The following is a 19601-nucleotide window of genomic DNA, read 5'->3' on the forward strand; positions in this document are numbered from 1 at the left end:
TTATAGTATTGAATACTTTGCCTTTAGATCAGTCTGACAAATATTGCATACCTTTATTGAGTGACTGGGTTGTGTTTCATCATATAATTTGATTTGTGTGTGTAACCTTAACACTGGGTGTATTCAGCAGAATGCAGCACTATGGGGCTGTCCAGGTATTATTTATTTCTTTGAATCAATATAACTACATTTTTATATGGTTTAGCTTTATTCATCAAATCTTCATTAACCTATAGTAATTCTATAGTAAAACCTCATTCATTAAATATACGCGTATCTTCGTTTATCATAGGGTTACATTGTCAATAATCCGATTTAATAATCGTAGAATCAGATGCATATTTAAATAAATGTTCAGAACGTTTTTCATCTGTATGCGCATACCACTATTGGAGTCGATATGTTTTAGTTCGAAGGGAATGCATGTATACTTAACGAGATATTATAATTTATATTATTTTTCATCCGATATTTGCGCCGATATTCTTATAATTAAAATAATTTGGTCTCTTTGACTAGAGTGTTAACACTATAAAAATTAAGTTGTATCCGAATTCCAGTGGGAATGGATCGGGAAAGTCATCTACAATTTATTAGAAATAAACAATTGTGTAAGACAGTATAAAGCTACTAGGTACTTCACATAATGACGTTCATGTGATTATTTTCCTAAGTAATTTACCTCACAATAACGTCATGAACTCATTACTGTTCTAATAAATCGTGTAATATTACTCCGTAAAAGCATTACTATAGAAGTTCAAGAAATTTTGCCGTCTTATCTAAAACCCAATCTTGTATAATTTGTAACAACGGAAAAGGTTTTAACATTGAGTGGATTCGGCTACGTGCCCTTTGATTCTGTTGTATCGATTGAATTATGATCGTTGCTATAGGGAGGTAGTTGTGTGTAGTCATCATTATTAGCCCATTTATCCCCCACTTCTAGACCCAGGGTTACGCAGAATACATTACAAAAAACAAAAAAGACTATTTCCATCTTTGAATTTCTTACAGATGTCTTTAAATTTATTAAGTCTACATAAAGCATTACCATACTAAATAATCTATGTTCCTGTAATAACATGGGTTAATTATCGGCTGACAGAGATAAACACTGTTCTGACTATCTGACATTTTATATAACTGATTAATTAAAAGATTGATTTGGAGTCACAGTCAATGACATTGTGTTTAAATAATAATTACCTATAGATAATATTGATAGATACAGTTAGAAAACAATAATATTCTGAAAAAAAATACCTATTTGTGGAACGGGCTAGGCATTTCTAGTTTTAAATGCTCTGTGAAAGGGTCATTGTGTTGCCGCTAGAGGTCACTACGAAGGACCAGCTTTCAAGGCCGCGCCGACCTTTAAAGGTTTGACCTTGCAAACGGTTCGCTCGATAAAATTAATTATTTAATCCTCAGGCCACTCGAAAACCTTTCTGATTGTACGAGTAGTAAAATTTTATTCAAACAAATTCGAAATTTCTTTTGGTAGATAACTAACGGAATGTATTTATGTGTGCGTCTGTGAATAGGATTAATAATAATATTGAACGCCTGCCCTCTGTAAAAACAATATTTTTGTAAAATATTGTATCCTTTTGTGTAAATAATTAACCTATTGTGGGGAACAGAAGAAACAAACATGTTATTGTTTGTTCGTAACACAACAGCTAAAGTCATTCCTTTAAATCAATCTACTAAGTTTACGTAAGTAAATAAATGTTTATTATTACGTAACCACAAATAATCAAATAATGTTTTTTTCCCCATGGGCTTATAATGTTCCTATTTGAAGGTGGTAGAACCCTTTGTGGTTCGACTCCGGCGGCACCACCGCCACACCTATTTCTACCTAATAACAGCAGTGTTAGGCGCTGCTGTGTTCCGGTTTGAAGGGTGTGGTAAGGGAGATAGACTTTTCCGAGGCGTTCCAGCTTAGTCCTCAGGGGTAGCGGCGCATCTGTGGCCGACCTCAGGTAAGGAATATCTAATCCTATCTGGGGTTGATTACAGATGTCCATGGGCGGCAGTAGCCACTTACCATCAGGTGGACTGCATGCTGGTCTGCTACTCTCATATTAAAAAAAAAAAAAAAAAAAAAAATTCAACATTAAGGAACAATTATCATATTTTTATTATTTTATTCAGTCAGGAAAGCGAAAACAGCAATTACTTTAAAATTTACGTTATGGTGTTACCGTACCACGTGCAAATAAAGTATATACTCGTATCTGCTGTTCATCATTTTCAAATAAGCCAAAAAACAAATAGATTTTTTTTTATAAATAAAGTATTACGGAAAATTAACACGTTATTTACACTGGTATATTACACCAAATAATTGTTCGTAAAATTAAAAAATACGATGTAACTAGTTGTAAGTATGTGTAGACTGTATGGAAAAAAATGCGCCTCTGTAAATATTATAGTTTGTAAGATTGTCTATTTATTTGCACTATTTCAACGTATAACAAAAAACATTTTAGAATTACTTTACAAAACGTTTTTAAATCGTTCATAAATTAATATTGGCGATGTATAAATTGACCGTCGTAATTCGAAATACAAAAGTGAAAAATACTCGTAAATTGTGGCGGGAAGCGACTTGTAACGGAGTTTGTCATGAAAAAAATAAAAATAACTATAATTTACGTATTTAATTGAAATATTCCTACAAAATATTAGGCAAAGATTATTATAGTTATTTTTGTGTTTACAGAGACGCGACTTGGAGTCCCAGCTGTTGGAGACAGGGTCCAGCTGCAGGAGTAAGACCTGCTGGTGGAGGCTGGCCATTGATCTGCCACTTTTCATTGTTGGTGAGTAGACTATTTTGCAATAACCGTTTTATAAATCACGACACATGTTATAATTCCGCGCCAAACTGCTAGTCCGCTCTGAAGTTGTTGCGAGCAGGTCTAGTCATACAATTTGCTGTTGCGACGCGATTCATTTCTATATTCAGAGCGGACTAGCAGTTTTACGCGGACTATACCAATTTTACACATTTTGAAGAACACGTAACAAATTTATAAATTTAATATTAGCTGGGTTGTCTCGCGGTTCTATTCGCCGGTTTCGCAATATGTTCAACATTTGAAACTCGTTTTCATATTATAGGTATTTTTATCTCTTTTTAAACATGTTAAGTATTGTTTACTTGAGCAATTTAGTTTTCCTTTTTAATTATCAAAGTCTCACGACTTTCAATTTACCATCTTTTGTCTTAAAATTTATTAATCTTCAATAAAATCAGGTAGCGACAACTTTAATTACAAAAAAAATACCATTCTATACCTACTCTATGCACACTTTTTACTTCTGAAAAAAATTGGGGAATGTCAAAAAAGAAGAAGGAATGTCAAATTGCTTTTAATTTTTATTTTTAAAAGCAATTATAATCTGGATCGCGTTCCACTAAATCATTAAATAAAAAAATATAATCACAAATTGACTACCAAATAAGGATCTGATTTCATCGAAGGGGAGTTTAATGCCGCCATTAACAACAGATCACTCTTGGATAGGGTTGCCAGTGCTCTAAAATTTAAATAAAGATTAATTTTAGACAAGTACATACTTGCCATTATGTGATTATTTTGAAACTTATTGACAAGCACTTTGCACAGACTTATTTGACTATTTGAATCTACTTGTTTCAACAAATACTAGTGGTCGCCAGTAGTTTAGTCGAAATTCGACCATAATTATATAAAAATTGTTATCAGAAATAAACAACAAAATAGCTATAAACCAAAAAGTATATATGTGTAAGCTACGTTCGCTTAATTTGCATCCATGTAGGTTGTATATAATGATAATGTTTTTTAGTCATGATAAAAAATAATAACGTCAATGTGTAATTTTATAAAAAAATATTAACGGTCTTATTCATAAAAAGTTATAGCACACTTATAACGTTGCTATAGTACGATTGTCAAAAAGTGTTATTCATAAACGTATTTTAGGCACTAAACCGTTCTATAAGCCTTCTATAACTTATAGAGGCCAGAACCCTACTATAACAGTGCTATAAGACAAAGATGGCGGACTCTCATCAGCTGATTAGTGATTACTAACCTAATTTGACAATATGTTTTGAATAAATTTTAAATGGCAATGTCCGTTTTGTATATAAACTTGAAATAATTTATTTAAATATCCGATAAATAACATTATTATATCACTATTTCAAATTACAATGCAAATTTTACAAAGCTTAGATATTATTAATAATCTAGAAAACCGTCCACTTCGAAGAACATTGCACCAAAGAGTGATCCGTTTTCTTTAAACGACGAAGACTTTCGGAAGCGTTATCGCTTTAATAAATCGACAGTAAATTTTATAATTGATCTCGTACGTAATGATCGTAAATTAGATCGCAGAGATCCTGGTACACCTTCTGAAATACAATGTTTACTGCCATAAGATATTGCGAATGTTTACAAAACGAAACTTAACAAAACATTTATATCCAACCAATTTTCACTCCTTTATCTTTTAACAACTTTTGCTTAATATCCTATTTTAACAAATAAAATATTTTTAAATTCGCGGTATTTACAAATACAATGACACTGACATGTTATTTGGTTTTATTGACAACGCATTGACAAGAATGTCAAGACAGAATATTTTTTTAGTACGAAATAATCTCATTTAATGGTGTTTATCTATGGATATTTGTCAATTTGTTCGCCGAACTTCACTATAATGGCAACATTTTCATTTATAGTTGACTTTAGCGACACATTAGTTATAGGAGGTTTATGGAACGTTTATGAATAAGCAATTTTATAGAACGTTTTATAAGCTTATCGAACACTTTAACTAATGAGTGCTTAAAACCTTCTATAAGCATTTTTTATGAATAAGACCGTAATTATATGGTTAGTAAATTGTACGTGTCACACGTACGTCATCGTACGTCATTTGACACAAAATGCGTGGTAGTGTGTGGTTTTATTACATTATTTAAAGAAATATTAGCATTCGGCACTTCTTCGATATATAAACAAAAGTTGTGGCAAATTTCATGCTCGTCTGTCCGCGTAATTTTCGTACAAATACGTACAAAGTTTTTGGTTCACGTATTAATATAAATATTATAACTGAGATCGCAGTTGTCTACTCTCACTAATATGTCTTTATCTATATTGTATGAGCAAGAAATATAAACAGGTTTGTCATTTTAATTTACAATCTTTATCGGAATAAATTATACCTAAAAGTACATTTCGCATGTAGAAAGATTAATTACGTAATATCTGTCAATAGCACTCTACATAAATTACATTGCGTAGGTACGCTAAAACCCTTTAAACAATTAGACAAACATATATTTTGAAATTACAGCCCTATATTTTACACCAATTCAATATTTTTTTGATTTTACACCTTATTAGTATGACGTAGTGTTTAATTTCCTTTACAATTCAGCGAAAGTCGTAAATAACGTGTTGACTTTAGAAAAAAGGCAAAAAACTTGTGCTAATGTAGAATGCATTAACAGTTTTATTTTAACATCTATTGGACTACCTATATTATGCAAAGGCATATTTATTCATACATAGAATTATAAAGAAAATAAACTTTAAATAGTTTTATATTTACAAATGTAGTTGTAGGTATAATATCATCATCATTAACCCAATACCTATGTACTGTTCAAAAGCTATGTTCTTATCTCTTATCAGAGTAAGAAAGTCTAGGTTAAGATGGTTTAGGTTATAGTACGCCAAGTGTTCCGGCAGACACATCTTTAAAATCTCACGGAGTTGTCGACTAGTATAATATAAAGTACCTACTTAAAAAGAAAAACATGTGTCTAATAGTAATATTTATTATAAATGATAATGTTACAAATATTAGAAATAGCTAGGCTATTTCTAATATTTGATTAATAAAATTCTAACTCTGATGTACTGATATGAAACGCATAAGCATATGGAGACTTATTGTCGCCTGCCAACGACAGACGGCGACTATCACCACGGTCAAAGCGCAGGTTATCGATAGTGAATTGCCTTACTGTCGCTCGTATGTAATCGCCCTTAGACATAAGCACATGATAAACAGCACAGGCAGAGGCAGATATTACTAACCCTCTATACTCACTAGGTAAACCAAAAAATTAAGAGACTTCAAACACGGTGTTGAAACACCTTGGGAGGTCGATATCTACACCATTTTGCTTTCATATGTTTTAATATAAGCACATATTTAACCCTTTAACCCGAAGTTTAGTTTTGATTTTATTGTGGCCTTAAAAATCTGAGCAATGTTTATGAGACAACTTGCACTTGAAATGCAGAATACCCCAAGGAGAGTTTGTTTTAGGGCAAGATCGCACTGGGCGTTTGATTGGATTAAAATATAAAAAAGCGAAGTTATCCTTGTCCGCATTGTACAAATCTAAATATAGTTTTGCGTTTTCCTTACAAATTTAATTGAACATAGTATAATTATTTAATTTGTAGTACAATTTACTACTTAATTTGATTAATTCATTATATTACTTAGAGTAATTTAATAAAACTACCTAGTTTTTGTTATTACTTCCTGGTTCCATTAAAATATTTAATTTGTATTTAATTACTTACTTTTTAATACTGACCCAGTTAATCTCAAATTTTGCAACATTCGACAGTAACGCATGCAATGACTTTCAAAACCGTCCTTTTTGTGTGACGGTTTTTCCGCTACGAATATCCCAGACGTCAATTAGGCTCACAGCAATTTGACGTTTTAAAAGCCTAGTCCGTGAACAGCCTAAGAAAAAAGGCAATTAAAAACATATTATCGTACTGTTTCGGGGACAGATTATAAAAAGTTGAATGCTTTATGCTCTACACGTGGCCGCCCCTCGGTGCACCGTGCACCATGTGGCGGCACCACGGCACGCAATCGCGGCTGGGGAAAATAAAAAAGTTACGTGCTAATGAACTTTTTGATACTGACTGCGACTTGCGGTTTCAGCTGTTTTAGGTTTTTAACGCTTTGTGTACTCGTTGCCTTATAATAAATAGTGTTACTTGTGTCATGGAAAGTCAACTGATTAGGTACCTACACAAATACTCGACCCCAGACCATTAACATAGTAAAGAAAATAAAGAAGAAAGAATCAAAGTAAAGTAAGAAAGTAATCTAGATTAATTTAGCTGACTGGACCGGCGGGGATCAAAGCCGGAAACTTTTGCGTACGTAGTCAAAAAATAAATATGAATTCAGTCATAGTTTTCGTAAAGTGCTGAAAATACACTATTAGCTCTCTGTCTTAACGCGCCAAAAGTATAACTTCAATCTATAAGTATCTATCAATCTATAGTAACTTTATACTTTAAAGCAATTAAAAATTAATGATTGAAATTAATATTACGGCTACAGGTGTCAAATTTAAATTGAAATGGCGTTTATATCAAAAATCTCTATGATCATAATAATTATGTAAGATTACGTAAAAGTTAACTTAATGATAACGAATGAATGAATATCGTAATCCATATTCATACACTTTCTTCTCATTTACATAACCTAGGAATAAATGTTTGTAATTATGAAATGACTTGAGACGTGACTGGTCTCACTACGATGGGGTAATCTATGAACTAACGTCTTCCTCGCTACCCTTATATAAATAAGCATTAAAATCTATTTCGCTCACGTGTCTTATATAATAACCGGCAAATGCGCGTCTTCTACCTAAATTTTAATTAAAAATCATTATTTTTTTTTAAGAAAAATGAGTTTCCTAATCATTCAATGAATGCAAAATCATAGATTTACAAAATCAATTATTTATTATAACCATCCACAGGAAAGTGTTTTAAACAATATTAGTACTAAAAATATAACATGATTAACATTTAAATGAACATCCGACCACAAATTTAGACTATATAGACAGTGATAATAGGAAAAATTAAAATATTTACGAATTTTGAAACTGGCAACTTTCAATTTATCTGATGTCTAATCTCTGATCTTACTTTTCACAAGACTTTCATACCCAGGAAATATTTCGTTTTTAAATAAAATATCTTCTTTACTTCGCATCGCTAACGGTAGAAAAGTTACCTTAGAAAATAGACCGATTGAGCAAACCTTACAACATGTGTTAATGACCACTAAATGAAAATATAATATTCGATACGGTACAGAATTTAATTTTAATTGCTTTAAAAATTAACTTCTACAAATAATTTCGATAAAACGTGTATTATAATTACTTTTTAAATCAAAACTTGTGATAAAAAACCTCGTAATAGTTCAGTACGTATAAAAATACACATATTTGTAAGCCATACGTTAATTTGTGGGTATTTATTGTAAACATTAAACAGATAAAGAAACTTTTACTTCTAAACTCTATTAAGGAAGATGGAAAACATAAGAGAAGAAGCTACACTTCTGAGGGTTGTTAAAAATGGTTCAAAGAGTATACTTGAAGGTATGGTTCAAACGGGGAGGTACTACCGTTCACCGTACACCGTTCTAATGTAGGAATTCTAAAGTAAGGTAGTTTTGCATTTCGGTGGATGGATAATTGGATATGAATGCCCCCTGACATAACTTTGAGGAGACAATCTTAGACTTCAAGTAGCAGCGCATCTGTAATCGGCTTCAAATAGAATCCTTGTCCTGTATAAAGTTATAGATGTCCATGTGCAGCAGTGATCACAATATCAGGTGGACTGCATGCTCGTTTGCTACTCCAATATTTAAAACTGGCTACCGAAAAAGTTCACGATATTTCACCTTATTATAGTCCGCGTAAAACTGCTAGTCCGCTCTGAATATAGAAATGAATCGCGTCACCATAGCAAATTGTATGACTACACCTGCACGCAAACACTTCACAGTGGACTAGCGGTTTGGCGCGGACTATACCTAAGATACTTCCGTAATTTTCATTTTAGGTCGATTATTGATCAAAAAGTGCAAAAAACGGTTTTCGCGACCAACTGCCGTGCTAATCATGATTGCACACCCCTTTTCGCTCGGGTGGACATAATTTCCGGTACACGCTAAAGTTGCAATGTTTGTGCAATGAGTCACTTGTATTATCATAATTATATATCTGCTATTTAATGTTTGATATGATGTTATTTTATCATTGTTACATCGGACATACATGACGATTCGCGTGGCGTATCGACTGATACGCTGACGAAGCTGACTAGCTTACCGGTGTGACGTGCACAGTTCCGGGTACAATTCCGGTCAGGTAGATTTAAATGATGAATTCAAAATTATATCAAATCATAAATTTAAATTATATTAAACGATGAATTCATAATAAATCTCTGGGTCTGGGTGTTTTTGCACTTGTACTTGTGTGTCCCTAGTACACGTTCAGGGAATCCTAATGGTAAACTAGAAGGGTCATAATAGTAATTACCCTTTACCTACTAGCTAAATAAAAATGCATTACTAATCAAAATATAATCAGTTTAAACATATCATGTTTTTTAAAAAAAAATTAGTAATATCCATAGATAGTAATATGTAATATTATTGGTAATATCCAAAATGCATTATGAAATTAAGGCTCTTAATTTAACGGATATTACAAGTGTCGGCCTTAATCGATTCTTTCTTGAAATATTACTAATTTTGTTAATTATAACCTCTACCAATAACATAGATATTAAAAGTTCTAAATATGTCAAAATAATAGTTTATTGCATGACCCGTTATAATTTTGATTATTAAGTTTAAGCAATGCCCTGATTTTAATGTAACTAACGGTCAAATGCCAATAGTTAAAAATTGGTTCTCATACACGGAAATGAACTCGAGTGTAACAAATTATGTATGTGAAGTATATAAATCACGCGATCTGCCTTATATTATTATATTGAATTTAGTAATAACGAACTAAGAAACAAATTTGCTTAATAATTAAAGCGACAGCGAAAAATGTTTCGTGCGAAGCTACTCATAGCGCCATCTGTTGTGGAGTAGCAAAAGTAAGATGCATTTCGAATAATTTAAAAGTACAAAATTTCGTACAAGGTACAAGTTACAGTTTTCACAACTTGAAAGTTAATTTTAAAGTGTCTTCAAATAAATACAGAGTGCTATTGTCATTTTAAATATTGTTAAATGGAATACCTAATACGAGTATATTAATGTATCTTTAGCTGTTATCGCAATTCCTCTAAAATATTTTATTTGTATTGTAAACCTTACTTAATATTTATTTCAATTTGGAATGTTGTTAATTAGAAAATTGTTAATACATTTAAGTTTTGTTACTGTAAACTATACAAAAATATTTTTTTAAATGTCACATTTCAATTGCGAAAAAACTTTTAAAAGGGAGCTTTCGTTTAAATCGGTCGAATCGATCATAATTATTGTTATGTATCCTAATTTTGGCATAATTTAAACAATTATATTTAGGAGCTTGTTTTAAAAAATCCTCTTATAAAACAGTACCAAAGTATTTAATGGATGACTAATTCAATGTTGCCCAACACCTTAGTTATGTGCCTACGTACCAGTGGCCTACTCCAGCCGTTTAGCACATTATCCTATCATTCGCCATTGTGCAACGGGGACCACCACGTGTGGGGCAACGTGGTTTGCATGGCGCAGCTAGTGTGGTAATTCAGTAATATCGCGTACAAGCTAGGTATTTCAGGGTCATTGTATATTTAAGGGCTTTAGAAAAAATTAATGGAAATCCGACTCGTAAGTGAAGTTTAAAGATAGTTAGTCGAGCTATGTAAGAAACAAATATTATTTTGGAAACTTTACGTATTGATAATACGAAGGGACAGTTCCAGGTGATTCGAAATGAGCGTGGGCAACGTGGGTATTTGTTGTACTAACTCAATCAGAAATAAAATTAATGACTTTTTGGTTTATTGTAGTGTATATTATATTCGAGATAGTTTACTTTCCATAACTGTATTGGGGCATCGTAGTGAAGCAGCATTCAGGTCTCCCTCGGTCATCGGCGGAGACCCTTATCCAGCAGTGGGATACCAAAAGAGTTGTAGCCAAAACCAGACGACATCAAATTTAGCATCTTCGTTGAAGCCATGATAACTATTGACTAAACCGAGCTGTAACCTACAGTCGATTATGAATTAAGACAATCCTCATTTTCTCTGATTAATCATCAGGTCTGCGACACGCAGATTACCTGTTGCGTCACGTCCCGCTGTCACTTAGCGTAACAAACAGAGTTACGTGGATCCTATGGCCCTGGTTATTAATTAGGTTAGGCCTTTTAGAAACAATAAGAATACATATAGCTTAAAACACGAAGTAAATATTGAATTAATCATAGGAAATTTACAGATTATATGTGTAATTGAGTAAAATATGGTAAAGTACGTTGTTGAGAAAGTTTTGGTTTTGATTACCTCATATCTGTTTTGGATAGAAAAATATCGAATTGGTATTTGGGAACAGAAATTTTCCAATCGGTCTACGTGGCTGCTACGTCAATGACAAAAACTGTTTATATACGTAGGTTTTTAGGTAGAATAACTTCATTCGTTATACTATCATTCGTCCTAGATATAATTTATCTTTTTGAACGTGGGAAATCGTCTCTCGTAATTGTAGTAACTACTTTTTGTACTTATACAATTGTTTCATGCAACACAAAGGCTAAATTACCTTAATCTTTCCAAGAGAAGCTCTTAATGTTTGTACGTCAGTACAGTCAAATTCCTCTTTGATAAAATTTAAAACATCCTTATGGCGTCAAACAAGGACTGGCGTCAAACCCTTTCCGGATTTCAAACAATCACTCTTTTACGTAAATCCCTCATGAATTCGCCCTTCTCAAAATAACTCAGATTTAAAAGCGTCAGCAGTGAGAGTACGCGTCACCACATTCGATCCTTTAATTCGAAATAAGTGCTTATGATAAAAATATCCTTAAATTGCGTAACTTGCGTGGCATCTCCCCTTTGAACACGATCAAATGAAATACGATTTTGCGTAAGCGAGGCTCTGAAATGCGTGTATCGACTTGGTAACACGTCAGCTTTGTTAAGGATTAGGTAACTATATCTGATAGAGCTTTTATGCTCAATAGATGTAATTGTAACTTAATCATCTCTGGACTTTTCCCGTAATTACCTAGTATGCTTATTTGAAATTAATCTAAGTAAGGCAGTAAGTTTGACAATTTTTTAACATTTACACTAATAAACGATAGAGAACATTAAGTTATATGTAGTGTGAGTTCTGTATAATAAAAATCAGTGTGTAAAGTGGACTATTCTCTGTTTAAGGAGCCTGGTAGATTATATTTGTAGTCTAAAATTAACATATTTTAAGAATAGATCCCATATACATGAGTGGGACAATAATAAGTTGATCCTAATAATCTAACCATGTGTTTTAACTGTAAATGGTCAAATTCATCAATCTATCAACACTAAAGAAGTAATCAAAACATCGTTAACTTTGGAAAACTCTTTTAATTTCTTTTCATTTGTCAGTACCCTTACTATGAGTTTTTACGTTTTTACAAAAATGACTATTTTGTATTTGTTTACCTATTTGCCCATACAGTTCCAATCAGCGCCCCCAGCGGACTGTATCATCACTGATTGGAAATGTTTTGGAAATACGTAAACAAACACAAAAACAGTCATTTTTAATAACGTAAAATCTCATACTAAGGGTACATTTGTTTTTTAGTCAATTTGTTTTATTGCGCACAATATAACTTATAGCCTGGACATCCTTTATTGAATCGTCACAACTGTCTGTCAACGCACTTGGCCAATTTTGTGGTTAGGCAAATTCGGGCCTCGTCTGTAACAATTACGCAATTGTCTCTCGACATTGACTTTGAACTCGGAGCCGGATGGAGGGTGGTGGAGCTGGCGACTGGCGTGCCAGTGGCACTTTCCATTACGTGGTCAAATTGTAGTAGACGGAATGGCTTAGACTGGTATGGGCGACGATTTCGGGTGTTGTAGGTATATTTTTAAGTAGAAGTAGGAAGTTAGCATGCATTTCACTTGATGGTTAGTGGCGACTACCGTCCATTTGTAATTAATCCCAGGTAATATCAGTCTAAGCTGAAGTTGGCCACAAATGTTGTGCTACCCATCAAATCAGAAAACATCACCGCTTAACACTGCTGTTATTAGATAGAAATAGGGGTAGCGGTGGTATCATCGGAATCAAACCACAAAAAAATACTTGAATAGTTCATTTGTGTGATCATTTGTGTGGCATTATTTAATTTTGTAACACGCTTGTCTCACTGAGCATTCCCAGCTAATCATCACAGTCTGACCTAATTAGCGTCCAGCCCATGCTAATCAGAGTGCACTCCAGTGCTTTATGTCGTGGGAACTTCAAACTTGCTCATTAGAAGTCTATTTCGTTGTTTTAATCTTTCCTTCGATTTCTGTGTACTTAGGTACTAACTTAGGACTATCATTAATAATTTATCGTAAAGAAGCTAAAATGTTGACATTAAATGACATTAGTATCATTAGTATTTTTATGAAATTGAAATATATTTTATATTGAAAAATTTACGGAAGAAAACATTTTTTTTTATTTATTTATTTATTTTCATAAAAATGTTTCAATTTCAAAAATTAAATTTTTCAAAATAGTCCGACTTGAAGCGGAAACTGTTAAAATGACATTTTTCACTGACTACTTCCTGTCATAGCGGATCACACTTAACTATAACGACTTACAATCGAATACAATTAAAAAGTATTGTAACCGTTTAAGATATTCCGAAAACTCGTTCAAATTTCAAATATTCTACTCCTTGTTACAGTTCTGATCGTGGTGGGTCTGTTCGAGTTCGGCGTGATCCCGCAGCACAAGAGCGGCTTCTTCTGCAACGACCCTGCCCTCTCCTACCCCTTCACCGGCGACACCGTCTCCATGCAGCTCATTGTGGTCTCCATCATACTCTTCCCGGTGCTTATTGTAAGTTATTGTTTTATCATCTTATATATAAAATTCTCGTGTTACAATGTTAGTTATCGTACTCCTCCGAAACGGCATTACCGAGTTTCACCAAATTTTAAATGCATATTCAATAGGTCTGAGAATCGGCTACTGTCTATCCACAAATTGTGATACTATAACAGACACTATAGCAGATCCACAAATTGTGTCGGGGGTGTGTGTGTTGAAAAAACAAGCATATTATCAATATGCTCGTTTTTTCAAAGAATGGCATATTATAAATTATTAAATTTGGCATTAATTAAAGAAATAATAGGAATCCTATCTTATATCTATTATTACCTTAATCTCCTACATAAGTTAACGGTTCCGCGCTTGTCCTGGCCCTTGAGAACCCTGTTTGGGAATTAGATAAATAAATTGATAATTAGTATCTCACTGTCGAAACCGATACATGTTTTAGATCATAACCAATATTATTTTTTCCAGATATTCCCAACAGAATTCATCTTTATTGAAAAGTCACATCCTTTCACGACAAAACTGGACCAGTCCTTCAGGAAGACTCTCTGGCTCTACAGGAGCTACGTGTACGGCTTATTCTTCAACTTCGGTCTCATCGAGGTTATGAAGGCAATATCTGGGAACCCTAGACCTACCTTCTTCGATATCTGCGAGCCTGATACAGCGAAAACATGCAAAGGGTATGTCTTTTACTATTATCTAATTTCGTACATAGTGCAGTGTGTCATCTACACCTTTTTACCTACAGTCATGCACGACTGTAGCAAAATACAAATTCACTGTAAAAAAGATGTGACTAAAGATTTTTTTCGATTGCTTACGACATAATTGACATTTAGTAGAAATTTAGTCATGTGCAAACATGCAACACTTTCCATCGTGACTTTTAGTTTTGATTTCAAATTCAAATCGAGAATTAACAATTAACTTAATAACATATTTTGATCTGCACATTTTATCTTTTTAAAAATAGAAAACATTAATAAAACTTTTCCGTAGCATAAATCGTCTTATGGGAACACATTATTTTTAAAGTCCGCTTAGCAATCAGACGGTTTAGTAGTTACTCACCGCTTCAGTATTACGCAATAGACGTAATCAGTCAATTGTAGAAGTATCCTGTGGACGATTATAGCTCATAGGAACGCCAGGGTCTCCTGCACAACTCTAAAACGAATGCTGTTAAAAAAACAGACTTCTAAAAAGCTATCCTACATTATAAGCTAAAGGCATCTTTATCATCAGAGAAATTTGTCATTACTATTATCATCCTAATAATAATTATCATTATCGTAAATTTCAACAACAATATTAATGTTGTTGTCAACCTAATTATCATCAGTATAATCGTCGTGGTGATCTGGAATTATCCGATGAAAATCTATGATTTTGATAATTTTTTAACAATTACTACGATATGTAAGGTTATTATGTGTAATAACTCCAGTTATATTATATTCAATATTGTCTTATTTCAGATCTGAATACGTGAGCACATTTGAATGTACGTCCACAAGATTCTCCAAGTGGTTCCAGAGCGACTCGTACCACAGTTTTCCATCTGGTCACACTTCGCTTTCTGTCTATTGTGGATTATTCATGGCGGTAAGTTTACCTTCTTTAGTTAGTCTTTTTACTACGATTTTATATTTGCCTCTATCTTCCTCCATATGTATGTTTGTAATAGATAAAGTTGTATATTTATATTCATTTGTTTCATTCTTATTCTTTTTTTTGGTAAAAATTGTTCCTCCCTAGAACATATTGTAAGCGGACAGTGCTGCAATAATAATAATCTGTTTACACCGTCTATACAGATAACACAACATTGTGACCATTATTTTGTTACCTACAATAATTCTTACCTATAATTACCTATTTTTTTATTTTATTTAACATTATTATTACATTATCATTTATTTCATGTTTGTTATATGTAATATTCTTATTTTATATTTTTATTCCACAGTGGTATCTTCAACGTCGTGCCTTCGACTGGCGCCATCGCACCATCTTCACGGTCCCATTGCTCCAGATGCTGTGTCTCACATACTCAGCTGTGTCATCGCTCACCAGAATCACTGATAGGAGACACCACTGGTGGGATGTTCTCACTGGCGCCGTCATCGGAGTTGTCTGTACTTTATATGCGGTAAGTTATTAACTGTGTGACCAGAATTTTACATTTACTGCTTCATATATATGTCTCCCTCTATCTTTATACCTTTGATTCTCTTACTACTGTTCTATTTCTCCCCTTAATCTTATCCGATGACAACATTGATAATCAGTAACGAAATACAGGTATGTGTGCAATATGTTAATATGGGTGCCCAATATGTCCATGGCATTCATAATATGAGAATCCTAGTGCAGGAGCTATGACTGTGGAAAGTATTAGTGCTTTTTTGTATACAAAATATTTGACATCCAATCAGTGGTTTAGTGTAGAACTTAAAAATAAATTTGATTAATTCTATGCTAAAATCAGTGATATGAGCACTGTACCTAATTGTCGAGTTTTTAAAAGGGCCGTATACTATAAATATAGATCTTTTACGTCCACGATCTCTATTAATAAGATGGCTCTTAAATCGGTCAATAGTACTTCATAATTTATGACACCCTTCATTCAAATAGTTTATTGATGTCATGGTTAAGAAAGTTGGGACGTCAATAAAAATATCTTTAATAACCATTACGTTGGCCGTGAACTAACCCTCATAAAATCGAAAAGAATTAGGGACATCGTTAAGGAAATAAGCACAAGTATATTTAAGTTGAAGAGTATTGTAAGTATAAATAATGGATGAATAAATTAAGAAAAAAGAGATAGATAACATTGTATTTTTATTAGCCATCAAATAAATTGAAAAAATGTTTACAGTTTTATTTAGTAAAGGTTAAAAGGGAGTTATTTTTGTAGCTATCCTGTTATAAAAAAGCGAGGGCTAAAAGTCTGCTGAAACTAATAATCTAGGGATAAGAATTGTTGTAAAAAAATATTTTGTAATACCAGAATATGAAACTTACAAAAAAGGAACAAAATAATAAGGTGACTATTTCTACACCACCTTATTAGTTTAGGTATAGATACAGTCATAAAGGCTAACCGTAACACACAAGTGAATAGTACTAAATCTAAGAGATGAGTTCGTTAACCTGGGAAGTTACATCTAGAATTCCAGGGCTTCATTAACTTTGTCAAACATCGCCCGAAATTAGTTACACCCCAAACCAGTCAAATATTTGCGTGGAGTTGTGTCTCGTATGAAACTCTATGAACTAAATAGGTTTCAAAGTAAATAATGAAATAATTGTTTTTGTATGTAAACATACGCGTAGGTACTAAATAGGAGTCTAGAATCTAAAACATGATATTATTGTGTCAACATCATATTATAATTTATTATCCTGGGAGGAAAGAAATGTCATCCATTTTTAAAGAGACTTTTGGAATTACTTAAACAACACTATAACGTAATTTTACCCATTCAAGTAATAGTGAAATCGTTAGAATCATGAAAGCATTTTTGCATTGTGAAAATTATTCTTAGGACGCGATTAGTCAACGTTTCTTTTATATAGTGTTTTATAGTTTTTTAATCTGTACGGCATCTGAGCGATTTGCTCAGCTAAAAATGAAAAAGCGATTTGCTCAGATACCGTAATATTGTCTTGTTTCATTGTTGTGTTTTTAGGATATTTTATTCTAAACTAACAATATTTTTCTTTTTGTTCCAGGCCGTAGTTATGTGCAATAACTTCACACCACAGTCTAACAAATCAGCAGAAGAGGGGATGACACAAAGTCAACAATCTGTGAGAACTTTAATATGTGACGGACGGCAAAGTGAACCAGTTGCGTAGGTTAGGTTAGGTTACGAAAAAAATTAGGAACTTTGGATCAGGTATAGCTAAACGAGCTGTGTTAGACTTATGAAATATTCATATTGAATGGATTACGTAGTGTACTTTGTATGGATCTTATCTTTGTAGATAAATATATTATTTCAAGTGACATGACATTTTGGTCCAAGTATATCAGTAACTGAGGAAGTTAGAATAAGTTACTTACGAAAGTTATATTACAAAAATAGACATTATTATCTAATTTATTATGTGTAAAGCATAGATTAGTAAAGATTACTCACTCCTAACAAAAAAATGTAACAAGTTTTGACAATTGAAATTGTCACTGTCGTCTAATTTTCGTGTTTGAAAAATGTAGTTTTTAGAGCATTTACGAATGAAACTATTTCTCCGCACTTTTTCTTCGATTTCGTGTTTTTGCATCACATAGCTGCACATATCGGCATTGTTCCGCGTAAATTACACCATGACAGTCGAAGACGTAATACATAGGCTGACACGCAGTCAGCCATTTAATGGCTTCCTTCAACCACAAGGCGTTGAGATATCTATACTTATCTATGGTGTAAAGTTTTTAAGCTTGATTTAATGTCTTTACGACCTTGGGAAACTATTTAATTTTTGGAGTTTAGTTTTGTCGGATCGATTTCTTTGGTCATCTTTACAGTAAATGGACAGTATCTATTATTTATATGTAAATAGTAGATTATACTTGTAGTATCATTAAAATATTAATTATAGCTAACATAATCTTCGTATTGCAAATAATCATTTATTTATACCTATGTATATTTATAATGATTATACGGAACTTTATCAAAAATACTTTCATGGTGCTCGTCTATTTTAAAAAAAAAGTTTCTTTCTGTACAAAATTAATGTTTTTGGACCCACCGGATTTTTAAGTCGTGCATTAACTGTGTAGTTTTTGATTACTGAATTGATAGAAATTCTGAATAAAATAATAGATATAGTTAAACAATAAAAATAGGAAATTAATCTAGCCTCTAATTTGGAAAGATGAAATCTTTTTAAAGACATATAGGCCTCTTGGAGGCAACTTGTATTTCATTATGAGACATTATGCCTACCAGTGGGATAGTAATAGGTTGAAGGTAACGAGGTAATGATGCTTTAAACCCTTTTGGAAAACATGACAGAATTTTCATCAGATTGTATGACAAATTCTCGACGACAATTAAATTTTAGGCAATTTCTAATAATGAGGTACGGAATAAACCCCATCTCTAAGAAAACTACTGACCAGTAGTATAAATTTCTATGTTTCTCGTGGATTTTTCTCAACGTAATTAATTATATAACTTAAATATGACAGTATTATTACTATGTAATTTAATTTATTTGTAAGATAATGTTTTAATTAAGATGCGCTCGATGTACATTTTAAATTAGTGCCATTATTTTAAGTTTTTTGTAAATAAATTGTTTAGAATAATTATGATATTATTAAAATGATTGTTGTTATAAACGTTTTTTATTAATTATAACAGCATTTAAGCTGTTATGAATTATTAATTAATTATAATTACCTTATCGTATAAATTTATTCTATAAATGTATAAACTTTTAATATACCTATACCTTTGTCTGTGGTAAAGCAGATAATAAAAATATAGGCGAATAATATTCTCCACAGACTTGTATCTAAATTCTTATTTGTTGCTGTCATAATTTCGACGTAATATTCAGTTAACTAATTGAGATAATTAACGCATATGACGCTTCTACACTCTTGGCGCCATACTGAG

The 19601-nt window shown here is 32.5% G+C and overlaps 1 protein-coding gene across 2 annotated transcripts in view; it reads left to right on the forward strand.

Moving 5' to 3' along the window:
* Positions 1-19321, forward strand: part of LOC140752350 (phospholipid phosphatase 1) — a 37971-nt gene extending 18650 nt beyond the window's left edge. For both annotated transcript variants that reach the window (XM_073086612.1, XM_073086613.1), the window contains exons 2-7: positions 2735-2834; positions 13799-13953; positions 14425-14639; positions 15438-15564; positions 15929-16111; positions 17704-19321. In XM_073086612.1, the coding sequence (XP_072942713.1) occupies positions 2735-2834; positions 13799-13953; positions 14425-14639; positions 15438-15564; positions 15929-16111; positions 17704-17829 (906 nt within the window). In that variant the 3' untranslated portion in view covers positions 17830-19321. The remainder of the gene's footprint in view (positions 1-2734; positions 2835-13798; positions 13954-14424; positions 14640-15437; positions 15565-15928; positions 16112-17703) is intronic.
* Positions 19322-19601: the final 280 nt, after the last annotated feature.

The sequence above is a fragment of the Epargyreus clarus genome, unplaced genomic scaffold (assembly GCF_041222505.1).
Source record: "Epargyreus clarus isolate Ecla_fem2 unplaced genomic scaffold, WU_Ecla_fem_2.2 ptg000024l, whole genome shotgun sequence".
In the NCBI taxonomy this organism is placed as follows: Eukaryota; Metazoa; Arthropoda; class Insecta; order Lepidoptera; family Hesperiidae; genus Epargyreus; species Epargyreus clarus.